Genomic DNA, 20,363 nt, shown 5'->3' with positions numbered 1-20,363 from the left:
TGTGTATTTCTATATTTTAAAATGATTATTTATCAGCTTTTATGTAAAGTGTTGCGGACAGACTCTATTGATAAGATAATATGCCTGATGAATAACCTGTTTATGTATATTACCAGCTTCTCAAATTTATAAAGTTAGACAAAACTTAACATTTTTATAGATTACTGGCAATATAAACCTTGATTAGGTCATTATTTTATTTCAGAAAACAAGAGTCTACAATGTCTGAATTTTAAAAAATAAATAAAACTTGACATATATATGTCAAGTCAGATATTGAAACCTGACACTGTAATGCATGTGACTGATTAACATTGAATGGGGAATGACAGGTAACCTTGGGACAACCTCCTGCCTTAAGAGGTGTGAAGGACAATTTTTTGTAGAAACCTAGTTATTTCCTGATTCTTTTTTCTGAAGAAGTCATACTCGGCTCAAAACATTAACTCTGTTTTCTCTTTCCACAGATGCTGCCAGGCCATCTGAGTTTTTCCAGGACGTTTTGTTTTTATTTCCTGATAAATTTCTGCATTTGGGATAATCTGAAGAGAAGGTTCAGATAACAAGGAGGATTAAAGGCTTTAATCAAACAAGATAAAATCTCCAATAACAGTATTTGATCTCACTGTGCATTTTGTCCATTTCTTCACAGGAAACAGCACATCAGTAACTTTAGACTGGCCAGTTCCTATGTCAGATAGGCATTATAACCGTGCTGCAGATCCCAGACCAACCTTAAGTAACTCAAAACAAAAACAGAATTACCTGGAAAAACTCAGCAGGTCTGGCAGCATCGGCGGAGAAGAAAAGAGTTGATGTTTCGAGTCCTCATGACCCTTCAACAGAACTGAGTGAATCTTAGGAAAGGGGTGAAATATAAGCTGGTTTAAGGTTTTGGGGGGTGGTGGGGTGGGGGGGGTGGTGGTTGTAGGGACAAGCAAGCAGTGATAGGAGCAGATAATCAAAAGACGTCACAGACAAAAGAACACAGAGGTATTGATGGTGGCGATATTATCTAAACGAATGTGCTAATTAAGAATGAATGGTAGGGCACTCAAGGTACAGCTCTAGTGGGGGTGGGGTGGAAAGGCTAGCAGGACATAAAAGATTTAAAAATAATGGAAATAGGTGGGAAAAGAAAAATCTATATAAATTATTGGAAAGAAAAAGGAAGGGGGAAGAAACAGAAAGGGGGTGGGGATGGAGGAGGGAGTTCAAGATCTAAAGTTGTTGAATTCAATATTCAGTCTGGAAGGCTGTAAAGTACCTAGTCAGAAGATGAGGTGCTGTTCCTCCAGTTTGCGTTGGGCTTCACTGGAACAATGCAGCAGGCCAAGGACAGACATGTGGGCAAGAGAGCAGGGTGGAGTGTTAAAATGGCAAGCAACAGGGAGGTTTGGGTCATTCTTGCTGACAGACCACAGGTGTTCTGCAAAGCGGTTGCCCAGTTTACGTTTGGTCTCTCCAATGTAGAGGAGACCGCATTGGGAGCAACGAATGCAGTAGACTAAGTTGGGGGAAATGCAAGTGAGATGCTGCTTCACTTGAAAGGAGTATTTGGGCCCTTGGACGATGAGGAGAGAGGAAGTGAAGGGGCAGGTGTTGCAACTTTTGCGTGGGCATGGGGAGGTGCCATAGATGGGGGTTGAGGAGTAGGGGGTGATGGAGGAGTGGACCACGGTGTCCTGCAGGGAATGATCCCTACGGAATGCCGCCAGGGGAGGTGAAGGGAAGGTGTGTTTGGTGGTGGCATCATGCTGGAGTTGGCGGAAATGGCGGAGGATGATCCTTTGAATGCGGAGGCTGGTGGGGTGATAAGTGAGGACAAGGGGGACCCTATCATGTTTGGGAGGGAGGAGAAGGCGTGAGGGCAGATGCGCGGGAGATGGGCCGGACACGGTTGAGGGCCCTGTCAACGACCGTGGGTGGAAAACCTCGGTTAAGAAAGAATGAGGACATGTCAGAGGAACTGTTTTTGAAGGTAGCATCATCAGAACAGATGCGACGGAGGCGAAGGAACTGAGAGAATGGAATGGAGTCCGTACAAGAAGCGGGGTGTGAGGAGCTGTAGTCGAGGTAGCTGTGGGAGTCGGTAGGCTTGTAATGGATATTGGTGGACAGTCTATCACCAGAGATTGAGACAGAGAGGTCAAGGAAGGGGAGGGAGGTATCAGAGATGGACCATGTGAAAATGATGGAGGGGTGGAGATTGGAAGCAAAATTAATAAATTTTTCCAGGTCCCGACGAGAGCATAAGCAGCACCGAAGTAATCATCGATGTACTGGAGAAAGAGTTCTGGAAGGGGGCCGGAGTAGGTTTGGAACAAGGAATGTTCCACATACCCCATAAAGAGACAGGCATAGCTGGGGCCCATGCGGGTACACATAGCCACACCTTTTATTTGGAGTTGAAGGAGAAATTTTTCAGTGTGAGAACAAGTTCAGCCAGACGGAGGAGAGTATGGTGGATGGGGATTGTTTGGGCCTCCGTTCGAAGAAGAAGCTAAGGGCCCTCAGACCATCCTGGTGGGGGATGGAGGTGTAGAGGGATTGGACGTCCACGGTGAAGAGGAAGCGGTTTGGGCCAGGGAACTGGAAATTGTTGATGTGACGTAAGGTGTCAGAGGAATCACGGATGTAGGTGGGAAGGGACTGGACAAGGGGAGAGAGAAGAGGGAGTCAAGATAACGAGAAATGAGTTCCATGGGGCAGGAGCAAGCTGACACGATCGGTCTACCAGGACAGTTCAGTTTGTGGATTTTGGGTAGGAGATAGAAGCGGGCTGTCCGAGGTTGGGCGACTATTAGGTTGGAAGCTGTGGGAGGAAGATCTCCAGAGGAGATGAGGTCAGTGACAGTCCTGGAAACAATGGCTTGATGTCCAGTGGTGGGGTCATGGTCCAGGGAGAGGTAGGAGGAAGTGTGTGAGTTGACGCTCAGCCTCCGCGAGGTAGAGATCAGTGCGCCAGACAACAACAGCACCACCCTTGTCAGCGGGTTTGATGACAATATTGGGGTTGGACCTGAGAGAACGGAGTGCAGTAAGTTCAGAGAGAGACAGATTAGAATGGGTGAGAGAAGCAGAGAAATTGAGACGACTAATGTCACACCGACAGTTCTCAATGAAAAGATCAAGAGAAGGTAAGGATCCAGAGGGAGGGGTCCAGGTGGAGGGAGAATATTGGAGGTGGGTAAAAGGATCTGTTGAACGGGGAGAGGACTCCTGCCCAAAGAAGTGAGCACGGAGACGAAGACAGCGGAAGAAGAGTTCAGCATCGTGCCGAGTAACTCAACTGGAGAACTGCTAGGGACCTAAATTTTCCAGAGCAAAAGTAAAATACAATAGATCAGTGATAATGATTTTCACCTTCATCTAGCTGGTTACAAAATATCAGAGTATGATTTACACATGTTACCTCTCCTTTTTGTGACATACAGTTAGCAGGAACAAATGCTTGCTTCTACCGGTGGCATTTTACTTGATTTCAATTTCTCAGTCTGGCTTCACTGTTTATTAATACACCACTTTGGATACTTAAATTAAGCCCTATTACTTAACTTGAAAACAACAAAAAATGACTGATTCTTTTTCTTCTTCACTGGATTAAGTCTGTGAACTACTTTGCCTAAGGCATCTATTCTGCAATCAATGAAGCAATCTACGTTCAGTAACTTCATAATCTAGGATCAGTTTGAGGTTTTTCAATCTAGAACATCGTTACAGCATCGAGGACAGATTATTGCCCAAAATGACTGTCTGTGGATGAGATCAGGTTGGGTACTAATCAATGAGCAGAACTTTAAAAAGTTTCTGTATAGGTTAAATCAATAGGTAGAGTGACAGCAGATGGAGTTCAAACAGATAAGTGTGCACTCAAGATTAGGTAAAAGAGGTAACTTGTGAGGTACGTATTAATTGGATAAGTATTTTGAGATAACAGAAGAAAGAGTGCTGGAAATTAAAATGGATGATTATTAAAGCTTGGTATGATGCTCACAGGCAGTCAAGTAAGCAAAAAATGTTAGTGTTTAGCTAAACATTCCTATTAGTTAACTGAATTAAGCATTATTGATTCTAAAGTTACAGCATGGAAACAAAGAATAGGCTCAATAGACATGGTCCCACCCTGTCCAAAACATGACCATGTTACTATTAGCCCTTGGTAAGGCAATATTCCTAAAGTGGCAGTATCAGATCTGATAGATAAATGACAGGACATCTTCAATGCTTGCTGACGACAGGTTTTAAGGTATTTTTACACTATTATAATGCCACCCGTTCGTAACACAGGTCCAGTTCCGTCAACAGCACCATGCAAAGTAAATCTAACTGCCTTCGCTCAATTGACAGTAGTGGAAGACTTCAATTTTTGTGGCTCCATATACGAAGCCACCATTACAGCCTCCATCTTTGCCTTCTAAACATGCTTAACTGATTCAGCATGTTTAGATCATGATGTAAAATCATATCATGTTACTGATAACTATGATGCACCTTAGCAGCTTACTGCCTCTTCCCAGTCTGATTTTTTTTAAACAGTAGAAGCAAAATATGCCTTCATACTCCTGTGGAACAATTGGAGGGGTCACATTCAGAGAACTGCCAGGTCTCTATTTTGGAAATTATGCTAAAGGAGAGCTGAGCTACATTAATGTGTACAGATGTAGGCAGCCGTTGAATAGTGGAAGGTGTAGTGTTGCTCTTCCAAAACCCAAGGTAAGCGTAACACACTTTCACACAATGGGCTGAGTGTTGCTAAAAATAATGCTGTGTTAACAATCCACAGTATTATTAATGTGCAAATCAGATAGCAAACCCATGGGATTAAGAGACACAGAGTTGCATTTCTCTAGAACTTTCTGGTCCACACTGCTCTGTCATTTAATTTGCACAAACAGCATCTTAACCTCAGCCTTGCTGTTTTTTTAAGAACTTCCTGGATTTACATATTATTTGTCCATTAACTCAGCACAGAAAGCTAAATTAGGTAATTAAGAACATAAGTACCTTTATAATGGCATGACAATCATTAATGCAAATTCATTGAACTTCTCTGGCCCAGGAAGAAACATAAAGTGCTCAATTTCATTCCTTGCTTGAGATTTTAAAAATGTTATTTTTTTTAAACTTACTTTTCCATTCTGTCTCTTTTTTCTAGCTCTCTCTAAATCCAATCTTTCCTCCCCTTTATTTATTTTTCTGTACCTGATTTGATTCTAATTGACCCTCCTTCTCTGTTGTTCCTCATTCTCTCTCAATCCTTAAATCTCTTGGTTAAGGAGACAATCCATTGGTCTCACAAATAACCAAGATCCCAGATGCCCCACTGACCTCACTGTAGCATTACCAGCAAGCTACGGTGCAAAAACTTTGAACTGAGGGGTGTGGGAGAAAGTCTGACAAATCTGCATGTTGCAAGATGCCCCGCCTCGCAGGATCTGGTCCAATGTGTTTTGACACTCGTGCCACTAAAAACGTGAAACACTTTGCATTGTTTACTTAGTCAGTGCACTCATTTCAATCCCCTAATCAGTATTCAAAGGGTCAAACAACATTGCTTTGTTTATTGGCACTAGAATGAAGATTTAACAGACAACTCTGGAAACTCAATTGAAATCTGAACATAATTGTGGCAAGAGAGCTCTTTTCTTGGTATAGTAATAGATATTCTAGCTGCTTTCTTATAAATTATTGTAATGAGCTTTCCTTTCTGCTATCATAATAAAATGTGTGCAAGAGCAGCCTCAACGATGATGAGGTAATTTGTTTCCCGAGATAAAGAATCATATGGCTACATTTCCTCAAAGGTGAAGAACATTCATGAGATGGGCACACTCTCACCGTCTAGAATGTGTTGGCAAATGTGCTAGGTTTAAGATGATATCAGTGCAATTTTAAACCCTACTATCAATCAAACACTAACTGATGGATCCCACTGGAATGATAGCTATACAGATTGTCAATTGTACAGGTTTCAGGAGAATTTTGAATTTTAAAGCACGGACATGGAGATATTGGTTTATTATTAGCTGCTATATATTCCTACAACAGTAACGTATACTGGGTCTTGGAAATCTGGAACAAAAGCAGAAAATGCTGGAAATACTCAGTACGGATTTGACAAAAGGTCCTCGACTTGAAACATTAACTCTGCTTCTCGTTTCACAGATACTGCTTGACCTGCTGAGTATTTCCAGCATTCTCTGTTTAATTCACGCTATATATTTTTTCTGGTACTATTAGGAATACTATTTAATACTAGTCTTGATTTCAGCTTCCTTCAAAAAAAAATCCAGTAAATGTATAAGTTAAAAAAACAAAAAACAGTTTTGAAAGTCGAAGAGTAATATATACAGAAATTAGTAATACCTTACATGAGTGTTGTAGGCAGATCTCTGAGCAAAGCTTGCTGGACAAAACTGGCATTTATATGGCTTTTCCCCTGTATGTGTTCTGATGTGAACTGTCAGTCCACATTTTGAACTAATAATTTTGTCACAATAAGGACATGTCTGTGGAGTCCTTCTCTTCTCATGTACTCTCCTAACATGGTCATTGATGTCCTTTTGGCGTTTAAATCGCTTGTCGCACAATGCACATGCAAAGGGGCGCTCATTATTGTGAACAGTCAGTCTGTGCTGCCTTAGGTTCTGATGATTGCAAAAAAGATGAGAACACATACTGCAGCTGTACTTTACCACAATGGTAATACCATGCTCAGCACTCATGTGAGTTTGATATGGTTTCAAGAATTGAAAAATCTGGTGACATTTGTCACATGTATAACTCTGAGGCATGCGCTTGGATGCGCTCCTAGTCATTTTTTTCAGCTCATTACTCTCTGAGCCTTCAGGCTCATCATGCATTCCATCCTCATCTTCCAGACAGTGCAATTTCTTGATCACAATTCGTGTTTCTGGGGAATCTGCACGGGTTATTGGATCAGTTTTACAATCACCTTTTTGACTAAGATCACCAGCAACTTCAACATCTTCCTCATTCACCTCTTCTGTGGTATAGGTAGTCGATTTAACCATTCCTGTGCTAGGATCAATGACAGTGATTGACTCAGTGACTTCTTTTACATTTCCCCGTTGTGTGCAGTGTTCTACCTGTGGCTGTCCGGTTTCAAAGGTTTTCTTTTTTAATATTTTGTCCCAAAGTCTGTTTTTCATTGGTGCAGCTATAATCCTGGATGAACTCTCCATCTCCTGGCTATCCAGATGCTCTGAGTCCATTGTATTCCAAGCACTTTCAGATCTACTAGCAAGCTGATACTCTTGGCAAACTTGCCCCTTCACATCTGGGCTTTGCCTTGATAGCTCAATCTTTAGATGCTCACAGGCTTCCACAAGATCCTTACATTCTAATCTTTCAGCAACATCCTGTATTCGATATACTTTCTGAGGTTCAATCTCTATTTTTGCTGTGTATACAAACTCCAAAAAGGATGTAAAATCCTCAGTGTAAATATCTTGCAAGGTGACTGTAGTTTCCTTTTTCTCAGACAGCTCCTCCCTGAGGAATATTTCTCTGAAGTAATTGCTAGATGCAGCCAGCACCGCTCTGTGAGCGGCAAACTCTTCTTGAACCCCAAGGTGCTCTGTATGGACAGTCACATCACATAGATGGCCAAATTGATAGAAAGAATGCAGTGCACTCAGGAGGTTTGAAGCAGCAGCCTTTGATTCCATGGTAACTCTGTATGGATCCATCCTTTTGGAATAGGAACAGGAAAATATATAAATGAAATAAAACACAGGACATTTTAAAATGTTACTCTCACATTCTATCAATGACTTACTGTTAAACAAAGGGGTAAATAACAATCATTTTTGAGTCAATTCTTTATTCAAGGGACAATAATTCCACTTCCAAATCCAGAACTTAGCGTTCTTAGTGAATTTAGATCTGAGAAAAAAATCTGACAAATTTTCTCCCTTCTTTCCTCGTGATCTTCATAGATTGCTTAGATGATAAACTATCTGGTGCCTTGCTCCCAGTTTCCATTCATAATGTTCTATAACCAGTCAATATGAACTTCACTATAGAGTTCAAGTGACAGGCCCTATGATCATCCCATCATTACTCCCTATGGGACCAAAAGATAACTTTTTACTTCATAAAAAAAATGCAAAGCAATAAAGTAACAGGTCCAAGACAAGAATTTCTTTCGGAATCCATAAGATCCTTTTGTGAATTCCCTTGAATTTAGAGATCCCAATCTGGAAATGTCTATGTTGAATTAGATGATCTCAAATAGGGCAGTGATTAACAATCAATTATAAATATCATAGCACAGTGATACTTCCTGTGCATGTTTTAATGTTATTTTCATCATTCAAGGGAGGCAAGGCTACCATGTTCAATTAGCCTTAATTTTCTTATGTTAGAAAAGAAAAATGAAACAGCTAGGGTCCCAGAACCTAATCACTATCCAATCATTGATTCTGCAAACTAGGCGTATATGCTTATCAAGTTGGGCTGGTACTCGCTGTCCATACTCACATGAAGAACAATCACTTGGTTGATGCACAAGGAGCTTTAGATTTTTGTTGTATTTCAGAAAAAAAAGAGGGACAAAATTTTGGAGGCATGAAAGTGCTCACCAGGATAAGGGTAATGATAGAATTGAAAAATTGCAACTCTGGAATGTAAGTACCGGATTGCAATCTGATGTCAATCAGAGGTGTACACTGCAGGCTTTTCTTCCACCCAGAAGACACGGCAGCCACTCTTGCTTCCCATGAATGATGAAATCATCTGATTAAAACATGCACAAAAAGTTATGACTTTTTGTCATGATATTTATGTCATATTTATAATCCATTGTTGTGAGAACCAGGTAGATGCAAGATCCAATGGCCAAGTTTCTTTTTCACCTTCGAGCACAGACTTGCAGCGTTTGACAAGTGGCACAAGATCATCACTACCTACAAGCTCATAAGATCAGTGTGTATTTCTTTAAAATATAAAAGACCTACATAGCACAAAATGCCATTCTTCACATAAAAGGAATGTTTTAGGTGATCTTACAAGGATCTGCTAAAAGGGAGGAACTTTGGCTTAATGAGATAAAAAAAACTGCAGGCATAAAGACTTGTATGTCCATTGACCACTTCACAACCTCCAGACATCCCAAAATGCTTCACAGCCAATGAAATGCAGGAAATATAAAAGCTAATTCATGCAAAATAAGGTCCCACATTAATGTCATGGCCAAACAATGAGAGATGTTGGCGGAGTGTCCTGCTCGATCTCAAAATATTGTCATGGGATCTTTTACATCCACCTGAGAGGCAAAATGGTCTCATCTGAAAGACACCAGATCTCTCAGTGCAGGCGTTCCTCAGCACGACACTGAAGTATCTGCCTAGATTTTGTTCTCAAGATTGGAGCGGGACCTGAACCCTCAGCCTTCTGATTCAGAAGATGCAAGCACTATCACGGAGCCAGGGATGACACACAATTGTTGAGAGGTCTTCTTTGAAGCTTCTGAGAGGTTGTAAGGTGAAGTAGTTTTGGGAAAAAGTTGCAAGTAGTGTAAATATTAGAGAGAGTACATGAGTATATACAGACAGGCATATACAAGATGAGAGGTTTATGTGCACATCCACAGGGGTAGACAAATTCCTGCTCATGTCTCCACAGATATTAAACTATTGAAAAGGTTTCTTACTTTTTTGAATGACTACCAGTGGCCTGCAGTATTTTTGTGGAGTGAGGAGGAGCAGCTTCTGCTTATTAGCTGCTTAAGGTCTGAGACTACTGAACAGGACATCTGAAATAAAGACAGAAAATCCTGGAAAAACTCAACAGGTCCGGCAACAGCTGTGGGGAGGGAAACAAGTTAATGTTTTGTGTCTGAATGACTCTTCCTCATAACTCTGTTTCTCTCTCCACAGATGCTGCCAAACATGGAGTTTTTCCAGCATTTTCTGCTATTTCAGATTTCCAGCATCCACAATATTTTGTTTTTATTTTATTATATAAGCAGAGCATGTGGCTGGAAGCTTCGCCGACTTGACCAATTTCGAGTGGGTCCTACAAAAGGTGTTAAGACCTTGATTTACATTGCAAGGTGCATATTACTGTTTCAGGCACGCAGCTTACACACTTAATTTGACAGCTACTGCACTTCTGGGGCAATCAGGCACTGGGGGCTGTGTCTAAAATTCATCCCAACATTGAACTTAATGCTCAAAAATATGTGTATAATATTGAATGTGTCCCACAGGGATTACAGAAATTAATGCCTAGTGATTTTGCAGGTGTTCAGGATATGAGTCAAGAGCATTTATATTAAAAATCAGTTTAACAGTAAAGTTCTAGTTAAAAAATGAATGTACAATTGTGGGAAAAGGTATAAAAAGAGCATTGCGCTTTATATTTTTCATTAAGATTATGCAAATATGGCAATGTAAGTTAAAGCCTCCTGTGATCAACATTTACTTCGATATCTTCCAGTAAACAGAAGACTTTCCAAATTATTGCAGTGGTTCTTCAATAATGAACTTCAAAAGTCTTAATTTTGAACAGATTAAAGACCTAATGAAGGTACATTTTTTCTGGAACCAAGACGCCAGCATAACTATTCCAATGTTAAAACTTCAACCATGAACGTTTCAAATCAATAGAATTGTTTGACTAATGACACAAAATGGCAATTTTTATGTGCCTCTGCACATAAATTGAAAGACATGCAATGGTACCTCTACTTACATCTATTCACTTTAGTATGTCTCCTAAATTCTCTGTGACGTTTCATTTTGTCTCTATGTCATTTTCCCTTTCTGAATATTTGGTCCATTTCATGCACTTTCGAGCATACAACATACAATCCCTGTCCACAAATCCAAATTCTTGGATCACATTTTTGAGACATGTCATTTAAGATCAACATTCAACACTGAAAATCATTATGTAAACATAAATGATGGGAATGCTTCTCATAAAAGACTTGCATTTATATTACGCATTTCACAAGCACTGGACATCCTGGAGCACTTTATCCAATGGAATTCTTTTGAAGTGTAGTCACTGTTGTAATTTAGGAAATATAGCAGTTAATTCCCACAAACAACAAGTGGGTTAATGACCAGATAATGTTTTTTGTGATGTTGATTGAGGAATGGTCAGGACACCAAGGATAACATTCCTACTCCTCTTTGAAAAAGCACCATGTGATCTTTTATATCCACATGGGACAGATGGGGCATCGATTTAATGCCTCATCCAAAAGAATGCACCTCTGATGATGCAGTACTCCTTCAATACTGCACTGGAGTGCCAGCCTAGATTTCTGTGCTCTCTGGAGCAGGACTTGAAGCCACAATCTTGTGACTCAGAGGTGAGAGTGCTATCAAGTGAGCCATGGCTGACATATGTACCCAATCCCTGTATAAACATTTTGCCATATTTTGATGAACCAATAGAAATCTCACATTTTTCAAAACAAAATAATTCTCCATCTTATTTCAGTAACAGAAATGTATAATGTCTAGAATAAAGTTTTAAACTAAATAAAAATATATTTCATAATAACAATTGCAATCACCCACTGATCATGTGCCTTTTATTACCTTCATTAAAGCTTTTACTTCAAGGTCTCAGTCTCTAACAGCGCTGGATATTTTTTAAGCTCACTGCAGCTGAACAAAATTTCAAACACGTCTGTGCATGCTGAGTACATGCTCTTTGCAGAATTTGCCTGCAAATAATAAGTATCAGCACGAGATGATGCCGTGTGTGTGGAATTGAGTTTCTTAATGTTCCCAAAAGCTTTCCAAACAAGCTGAATTTTGAAAAAAAAAATTATTTCAGGCAAATGCACACACCAATAGCATTTATTAACAATTGGATTTTTGTGTTGAGTTCCACAGGTAGACACTGCCTAAATGAGGAAGAATTCAAAATTCAACATATTTATTTTAACAATCATAAAGACCGAGGAAAGATACTGCCTTTCTAGCAAAAGATCAATGACCTGTAACTTTAATTGTTCCTCTCCCCACAGATGCTGACAGAGAATATAAACATTACAATTATTGATCTCCCCTTCCCAACTCCAGCAATCCTCCCCTCAAGTTTTCCTTGTCCCCCAAACTTCAGATTTCCTCCAGTTTTCCCTCCAACTACTCTTAGCCCACTTCCACAGAGACTTGAATTTTTCAGCCTGACCCCTGGCCTTTCCCATATCTGCAAAATAAAATGTTTTCTGAAGCATATGAGGTTTAAATTTCTCATCATATGGAAAGCTGGAAGTTGCAAATTATGAACTTGAGCGTTTTATCGGATCAATTTTATTCATATACATTTGTATTCATTAAGGACTTTACAAGCCAGCCAACTCACCATTAGTGTATTATTTGGTAAACTGTCCACTACTGTTGGATGTTAGGTATTGAAGGCTAAGCTCAGGTTTGATATTTTTAAGTGCTGACACTATCAAGCTGAAAGTAGATTATGTAGACTGAACACGTACTGTGTGCTCTATGTCCCCAGGTGCACTTACTAGGCTAAATTATAGCCTAGTAAGTAATTCAATGTTCTTGCAGTTTCTAACAGAAACAATTTGATTATTTTTGAAAAATAATTTAAGGAAAGCTTGAGGACAAATTTCAAAGCATTACTGTTAGGTAAAATTTAGGCTGACTTTTTTTAAACCAGTGAGAGTTTGTCTGTGTTACGCATAGGTTTGAGAGTAAATGCAAGCAAAAGTGACACTGTTCTGATTAAAGTTGCAGCAGATATATGATTTCCAGAAAGCTCATGAACCAAGACACACAAAGTGATAGGCACTAATAATAGTAGCCGAAAACACTCAGCTGATGTTTTTAGAGGCAAACAAATGGGCTGGAGTGTGTGAAGTCTGCATCAGGTGCTTATCAGGTGATGCAGGTGTGAAACCTAGAAATACCAGTGCGATTGCAGTTTATTCTAGGAGAACTTTCAAGGTGGTTCTAATTTTATTTTGCTGCTGTCGGGGAGGCCGGGGTATCAGGCTGGAGAAATCAAGTCTGTGTTGAAATGAGCTGAGAAAAGTTAGAGAGAACACTGGAGGCAATCTGGAGATTGGGGGACGAGGACAACTGAGTGAAGGATTGCTGGAGTTGGGAAGGGGAGATCAATAATTGCAATGTTTATATTCTCTTGACGGATGCCAATGGGAGATGATCAATACATTATATGCTATGTCCCTTCCATAAATTAGCATTTTCCTTCAGCACACGAGCACTAACACAAATGAGTCAATTGTTTACTTAAATACAGCACTAACGTAAAACCGTCACCATAAATGTTTAATAGTATTTCTAGTCGAATGATATAAATTACAAAATTAATAATTTATTTTGTTTTATATTTCTTCTTTCATGTCTAAGTTGCAAAAGGTTTAAAACATGGACCTAGAAGACAAGAGACTATGTTGCAGTACAATATGTACAGAGGTGGTTGGTAGGAAAGTGTGTTTGGAAGAGAGAGGCATTCCTCATGTATTTTAATTAACTATCTACATTTGAGGAAAAAACAAACTGGAGAAGCATTGGAATGATAAACTTTAGTGGTTTATTCTGCAAAATCATCAAAAGTTAATGAAACAATTATTTATAACTCAGCAAATGTAAAATTCAAAACAACTCACATGGTTACATGAAAGGAGGAAGGAAATGGAATTCTTATGTTGTCAGGGCATCCCAAAATGCTTTACAACCAATTGACTTTTTTTTGAGGAAAATACAGCAGCCAACTTGCATTAAGCAAGGCCCTCTGGATGGTAAAAGAATGAAAAAGTAATCTATTTTTGATCTATTGGTTTGAGGGAGGAAGTCAATCGGGGCAATATGGCATGGGAACTTTTACATCCAGCTCAGCAGGCACAGTAGACTAGGTTTGCAGTACTTCCTCAGCAAAGCACTAAAACGTCAGCCTAATTACCCACTCAGATCTGTAATTGGGCTTGAATCCAATAAACGTTTTTAATTTAAGTGTGCTAATAACTGGCTAAATTGGCAATAGTAAATCACACACGACTTCTTTTGTTACAATATAAATTTTTTCTCTGTATGGCCTGACTGTCCACAGGCTCTGCCTCAAGATTAAAATGATATTATCACTTATAGTGGTGCTCTTGGCTATTTGTTTGACAAGTTTGGTCATCACCTTGCATGGCACTGAAGGTCATGGTTGGTCATACACATGCAGAGTCAACAGACTGACTGCAAAGTAAATCTGTATGGTTTGGGTACTGGATCATCTTTGCGATGCACTGGAATTTGGTTTCAATCAGCTGCATAAAGTAGCATTCAGAATGCTACCTATGTAACGACATCCGAGTCTCAATACGCTCCAGGATCTGGTTATGGATCAGCATTGTTGGATCGACTTTAACACTGACCCCCATGGTTGATACGTCATCCTCATTTGTAGAAATTCTTGCCTTGGAGAGGTCTTCCTCCCAATGTACTGAATGTTAACTCCTCTAAAGATGTTAATTGTTTTGCACTTTAGATTTGCCGTTGGCCCCTTTTCTTCTTTGCACAGGCAAGTTTTCTCACCAGATTGTAATGTGAAATCAATCTGTGAAGATATGAAAGCTGAAATACTGAACTTATGTTGATCAAAGGATTGGTGAACCTTTCTGATCTGAATAATAACCTATGAATAAAAAATTTCTTATGTAAGTTTACAATAAACATTAAAACTTCAGATTAACATTCTATAAAATGATAAGTAATTTAGATAAAATGATATGTCTAAATTGCTTGGATTAATAAGTGTACAATGTATGCACTGGAAATCAACTTACCAGGTATAAATGAGTTATTTGAATCTTCTCCTCTAATAAAGCTGAAGTTTATCCTCCTTACAGCAACTGGTAAGATTCTCCTAAGGGCATAGCAGTGGAGTCTTGTATCACTGTGTGCCACCTTCAATTCAATTTGATTCAGCAACCTTTTACAGGTTAAAATTCATAAAATTAAACATTTTTTTATTTTCTAAATTCCTGCCTTTAAGTCACATATTTTGTTGAACACTAGTATATTTTACCAAAGCTCCATCATGAAGAGGCAAGCAGTTACAACCAATTAAATTATTTCTTTATTTTTAATTGGGAGTACATTGTCCTCCAGTGAGAACACAAACATTGCGCCCCTGAGCTGCACGCCTCCTATGGCCTACTTTCAGGACATGACAAGAACTCCCCACTCCTCTTCAAAAAGTGCCACAGAATCATTTACATTCACCCGAGCTGGCAAAATGGGTCTTGGTCAAACACTGCAATTCTGAACAATCTTTTAGCATCCTCTTTGAAAAGGGGCCATGAAAGAAAGAACATAAGCCAGGGCCAACTTGCTCCCATGTTCTCTGAGTTTATGCAAGTGGGATGTAGCCATGTAGGGAAACAGATTTCCCTCCAATTCCATATCAGTCAAACAACAAATCTCTGAAGTTTGCTTTTGTTACTTATGTATACTGAAAACAGTGAGCAATTTGTGGCGAGTGCTGGATATTGCATCATTCAGCAGTACTGAGATAACAAATCAGTGGTTAGAGAGCACACAAGTATCAATCTAGTACCACACATATGCCACTTTTGATTTTCATTTTAAAAGTTAGAATTTGTTTAAAATGAAAGGAACTTCTCTTTGCAAGTTATTTTGGTCACCTTCATTGTGAATTGAAGCAACTTGCTAAGAAGTTTATTTCTAATTAAGCACAATTTAATTATGGATAGTTATTGCCAGCTGTAAATTATAATGAAAGGAAAATATTATAGTTTTATCACATCAATATATGCTCAAAGTTGCTGCCAAAGGGGGTAACAGTTCCTTTGGAAGAAACTTACCCCACTTTTTCAAACAAACAGATTAAATCAGAAGCAATCAGGGAGTAAATCAAAACACTCTCCGAGACAAAATACACATAATCTTGTTAATACTCAGTGGGCCACAGTATTTCACAAAAGTATCAACATAATTGAAAACAGTGCATAAAGCAAAGAACTCCCAGGTTATAATTTTTAAGCAATGACTCTCAACAGACAAGACCAATCTGTTTTCTCTCACTCCACCCTTTTAGTATTGAGACAAAATTATATCTAACTTAAAAAAAAAACTTCTAAAACCCATCACTAATTTAATCAAAAAACGATCTCTCCCCATCAGTTTTCTATTGATAATTTTCAGCACTTTGATGGTATAATTGCCTTCCAAGTATTCGGTGCCAATGCATACAAGTTTCAGTGCCAAATTGACATTGTTGGCACCAAGTCAAGGTAAGTGTACCAATTTATCTCAGTTAAAGAGCCAGTGGTGACTCGCTGAAATTCCAGACAGTAACTCAAAAAATAAGGCACACTAACAACAGAAATGTGCATGGGGTGTGGTGAAAGGAGGGAGATTAAGCCAACAGGGACTTAACTGTAGCCTAAAAAAAGATGAAAACACAGTAACTGAGGCGTTCTTTCAGAGGTGCCAATGCCATCTCTGAATGGTTCTTTTTCTGTGCTTTAAAAAATTCTAAAATCATTAATTCATTTGTTCTCAGTATCAATGTCAATGAAAACCGACAAGTTTTAAAAAAAAGTTTGAAACAGCTTGATTTTTATTTTCTGCCCTAGAAGTGTCTTCAATACTTGTCAATCACTGCCTTTTACGACTTCAAATTTTGGCATGATCCAGCTGCAGGTCTTGTCTTTGCCTTTTACAATGTTTAAAAATGTAGTGTCAAAAACTGGCAATGTATCGTGAATATAACTTTGCTGATCGTTACTGTCCATCTGTCCTGTAACTGGTAGCATGTTCCAAGATTAATTTTCCATTAACTCAGAAATTTCCCAGGCCTCTCCTCTTCCATTCTGTTTCTTCTCCATACAAATGGCCTCCTAAATTTAGCATCTGACCTTATAAATTATTTTGCTAATCATCAGCTTACTTCATATTACAAGTCCTAACTGCACACAACCTACTCTTCTACTGCAGTGTAATAGCTGAAGCACTGCATAGAACTACAGAGATTTACAATGGAGCAGGCTGTCATTTGGCCCTTTGTGCCTGTGCTGGATTTATGCTAGAGCAATCTGAAAGTAACCCCCACTTCCTAGTCATCCCCCATAAATCTGTGGCTTTATCAACTTCAAATGTTTATCTATTCTACCCTTAAAAGATCAATGCCCTTTGACCCTGGTCAAAAATATCTTTCCAGGTTTTTCAAAAAGGTACCTTCTGATGTCACTCTATCCATTGCTACATTTAATAGCTATAACCTTACTTTTTCTTCTCTTATCAGCAACTCTTGCCTCAGACTTCAAATGGAACTCAAATTTCCTTGGTTTTACATCAATAACTAAATTCAGCCTATTCAATTCCTAAATTCTTGGGGAGATCCTATTACGTCACACACTACAGGACAGAAATGAGAAAAAGCTTCTGCCTGAAAGATGACTCCCTCTTTATCTCTAGCCTCCAACATTACTTTTCTCTTCTCTACAAGTTATTTTCCTATTTCACTGAAACCACTATGATTAGATTCCTTGGAAGTTTCCTTCTAGGTTGTAAATGTGTTGTTCCATATGCTCCTCTTTATCCCTACACTGTGTATCCCTACAATGCTTATTGCGCACTCTTCTACCGTAATGCATTCATTCCTTGGTTTCACAACTCTGAAACCTGTCTCCCTTCTTCAGTCTTTCCTTTTGTGATTTAGAAGTTTTTAAAACTACAAAAAAGGAGAAAGTGCGTGAAAAAGGTCAGTCAGCATCTGTAAAGAGGTCCAGATGTTTTCAGCCTGTGCTGATACACACTTTGAACATTATAATCTCTTTTCTCTTTAAAGGAGCTAACTGAAATGTTTCTCCAACATTTTTAATTTATTTTCAGATTTGCAGTTTTCATTTTTGTTTGTACTTCTAAAATTTCAGTTTGGTTAAACTTAAATATCACTTCTAATTTACCTCATCTCTTTTCCTCTGTCCTGCACTTTAGTTCCTTTTTAGTAAGAATAAGTTAATAAAACAAAAACCTGGTTGACTCATTCATCAGATTAAAAAAATGTTAAAAGATAAAACAATACTGTGTTTTTAAGTCTGAATGTACTTTTACTGTGGATGGAATCGGTTTAACAGGTAGAAAAGCAAAATGTCAAAATAATTAACATACTTCCTATATTCAGTGATCTGTGCTCAAAATTGATTTATCCAATAATTTGAATTAATCAATATAAATAAGAACATTTAATGCTAAAAATGAAATCAGAATTTTATAAACTAACCATTGGTAAAGAGTTTTGATTTTATAGGCAAGATTTTACAAATTAATTACCATTATTATTTGGATCTAGTTTGCATCTTTCTGTTTATTGAGCTCACAGGTGCTACTGGGAGCTGAGTGATGGCAGTCAAAACAATACAGCAAAAATGCACCTGGGTTTTTAGAACTAACACTCCAATATTTAAAGTAACTTTGGTCTCTGCAAAGGAACAAGCTTCAGCTTATGAACATGGACATAAGAATGAAAAACTTGCAAAACTAAAGAGCAGTAAATCCCTCATCACCTACACAAATTTCTGAAAAAACTGCTGCTAGGGATGCATGGCAATTTTGTCTTCCTACTAACAGTTATTTTTAATAAAAACAGAAATTCATGGAAATATACAGCAAAATCCACTAGTAACTAGAACTAGGGGGCAGTGTAAAAATAAAGTCACCCATTTAAGACAGAGATGACAAGAATTTTTTTCTCTCAGAGGGTTGTTAATCTTTGGAATTCTCTTCCCCAGAAAGCGGTGGAGGCAGGATCAATGAGTATTTTTAAGGCAGAGGTAGATAGATTCTCGACTAACAAGGGAATCAAAGGTTAGGTAGGAGGAACGTGGAGTTGAGGCCACAACCAGATCAGCCATGATCTTACTGAATGGCAGAACAGGCTCGAGAGGCCAAATGGCCTACTCCTGCTCCTAATTCATATGTAAGTCAGTCAGTTTCTGTGACAGAGGTATAGTAGTGCAATACTTGTTATTGAACCAGATATCAGAGGCCTCTTCAGATCCCATCATGACAATTTGAGAATTTGAATTCAGTTAACAAATTCAGTTAAAAAAGACTGCCAGATTGTCATTTAAAGAAAAAACAAACGGTTCACTAATTATCCATTAGGAAAAGAAACCTTCTGTCACTACTTGGTCTGGCCTATATGTAATCCACACGAACATGGTGACGCTTAACAGTGTTGTGCTCTAGCAAGGTACTCACTGATATCAACTGCAACTACAAAAGCAATAACAAACCGAAAATGCTAAAAATACTTAGCGGGTCAGGCAACATCTATGGAGTGAGAAAGTGTGTTCATGTTTCAGGTCCATTCAGATGAAAGGTCACATCCCAAAACGTTAACATTACTTCTCTCTCCACAGATACCACAGTTGTATCAACCCACTACAATGCATAATGCAAGTGGTTTTAAGGGGGAAACACACAGGGGAACAAGGAATAGACAGTAAGTACAAGCCTACTAGCAACACCCAAAAGAATGATTTTTAACAAAAATCAAGAGATCACTTTCGACAGTGCTATTATAACAGAGTGACTAACCCCAGGCTTTACTGACCTGTCCTTCCCAGGCTAGGTGCTGACATTCCAACATCTTATGACTTTTAATCTCAAGTATTTTCTCTTAATCGCATGATGGGAATTTATTTTTTTAATGCATTTATGGGATGTGGGCATCGCTGGCTGGGCCAGCATTTATTGCCATCCCTAATTGCCCTTGAGGTAGTGGTGGTGAGCTGCCTTCTTGAACCACTGCAGTTTCTGTGGTGTAAGTACACCCACTGTGCAGGTAGGGAGGGAGTTCCAGGATTTTGACCCAGCGATAGTGAAGGAACGGCGATATATTTTCAAGTCAGGATGTTGAATGGCTTGGAGGAGAACTTACATATGCTGGTGTACCCATCTATCTGCTACTCTTGTCCTTCTAGATGGTGACAGTCATGGGTTGATGCCAGCTGAAAGGTTTAGCCCAGCTCCATTTCTCTAAAAGATGCAGTCCAGCCTCACCAACTGGCCCATATAAGGTTTGTCCCTTATTTTGACTGCTTGCCCCATGTTCCTTAAGGGATTTTGTCCCATATCTCTAGGGGAGTCTATGTGGGACTTATCCTTGGAGTCGCCAGGGCAGGTTTGAGTGATTGCAGCAGGACTGCACACAAGTAAGCTGGTCAGCAGGGAGATGATAATGTCACGACTCAACAAGATAAGTTGTAAGGTTTAGTCGACTTTAACCTCCCCCACCTGCTGGCGATTATGGCATCAAATAGGGTGACCAACTCCCAGTATAAAATTTAAGGGACATTTGGGCACAGTGGC

At 39.0% G+C, this 20,363-nt stretch overlaps 1 protein-coding gene across 11 annotated transcripts in view; it reads right to left on the bottom strand.

Annotated features, from left to right (window-relative positions):
• The window catches only part of LOC121292500 (GDNF-inducible zinc finger protein 1-like), a 44,046-nt gene that overhangs the window by 22,578 nt on the left and 1,105 nt on the right, over positions 1 to 20,363 (bottom strand). For 3 of the 11 annotated variants that reach the window (XM_041214539.1, XM_041214633.1, XM_041214625.1), the window contains exons 1-2: positions 14,161 to 14,421; positions 6,370 to 7,716 (exon numbers count right to left, since the gene is read on the bottom strand). In XM_041214539.1, coding sequence (XP_041070473.1) covers positions 6,370 to 7,716; positions 14,161 to 14,198 — 1,385 coding nt within the window. In that variant the 5' untranslated portion in view covers positions 14,199 to 14,421. Of the gene's footprint in view, positions 1 to 6,369; positions 7,717 to 10,722; positions 10,844 to 11,582; positions 11,795 to 14,160; positions 14,422 to 14,806; positions 14,953 to 19,605; positions 19,738 to 20,363 lie in introns of those variants that run through there. The other 8 variants (XM_041214577.1, XM_041214568.1, XM_041214607.1 and 5 more) reach the window with 8 other exon arrangements.

Source organism: Carcharodon carcharias, chromosome 2 (assembly GCF_017639515.1).
Source record: "Carcharodon carcharias isolate sCarCar2 chromosome 2, sCarCar2.pri, whole genome shotgun sequence".
NCBI lineage: Eukaryota > Metazoa > Chordata > Chondrichthyes > Lamniformes > Lamnidae > Carcharodon > Carcharodon carcharias.
This window is presented reverse-complemented; position numbering and strand designations above follow the sequence as displayed.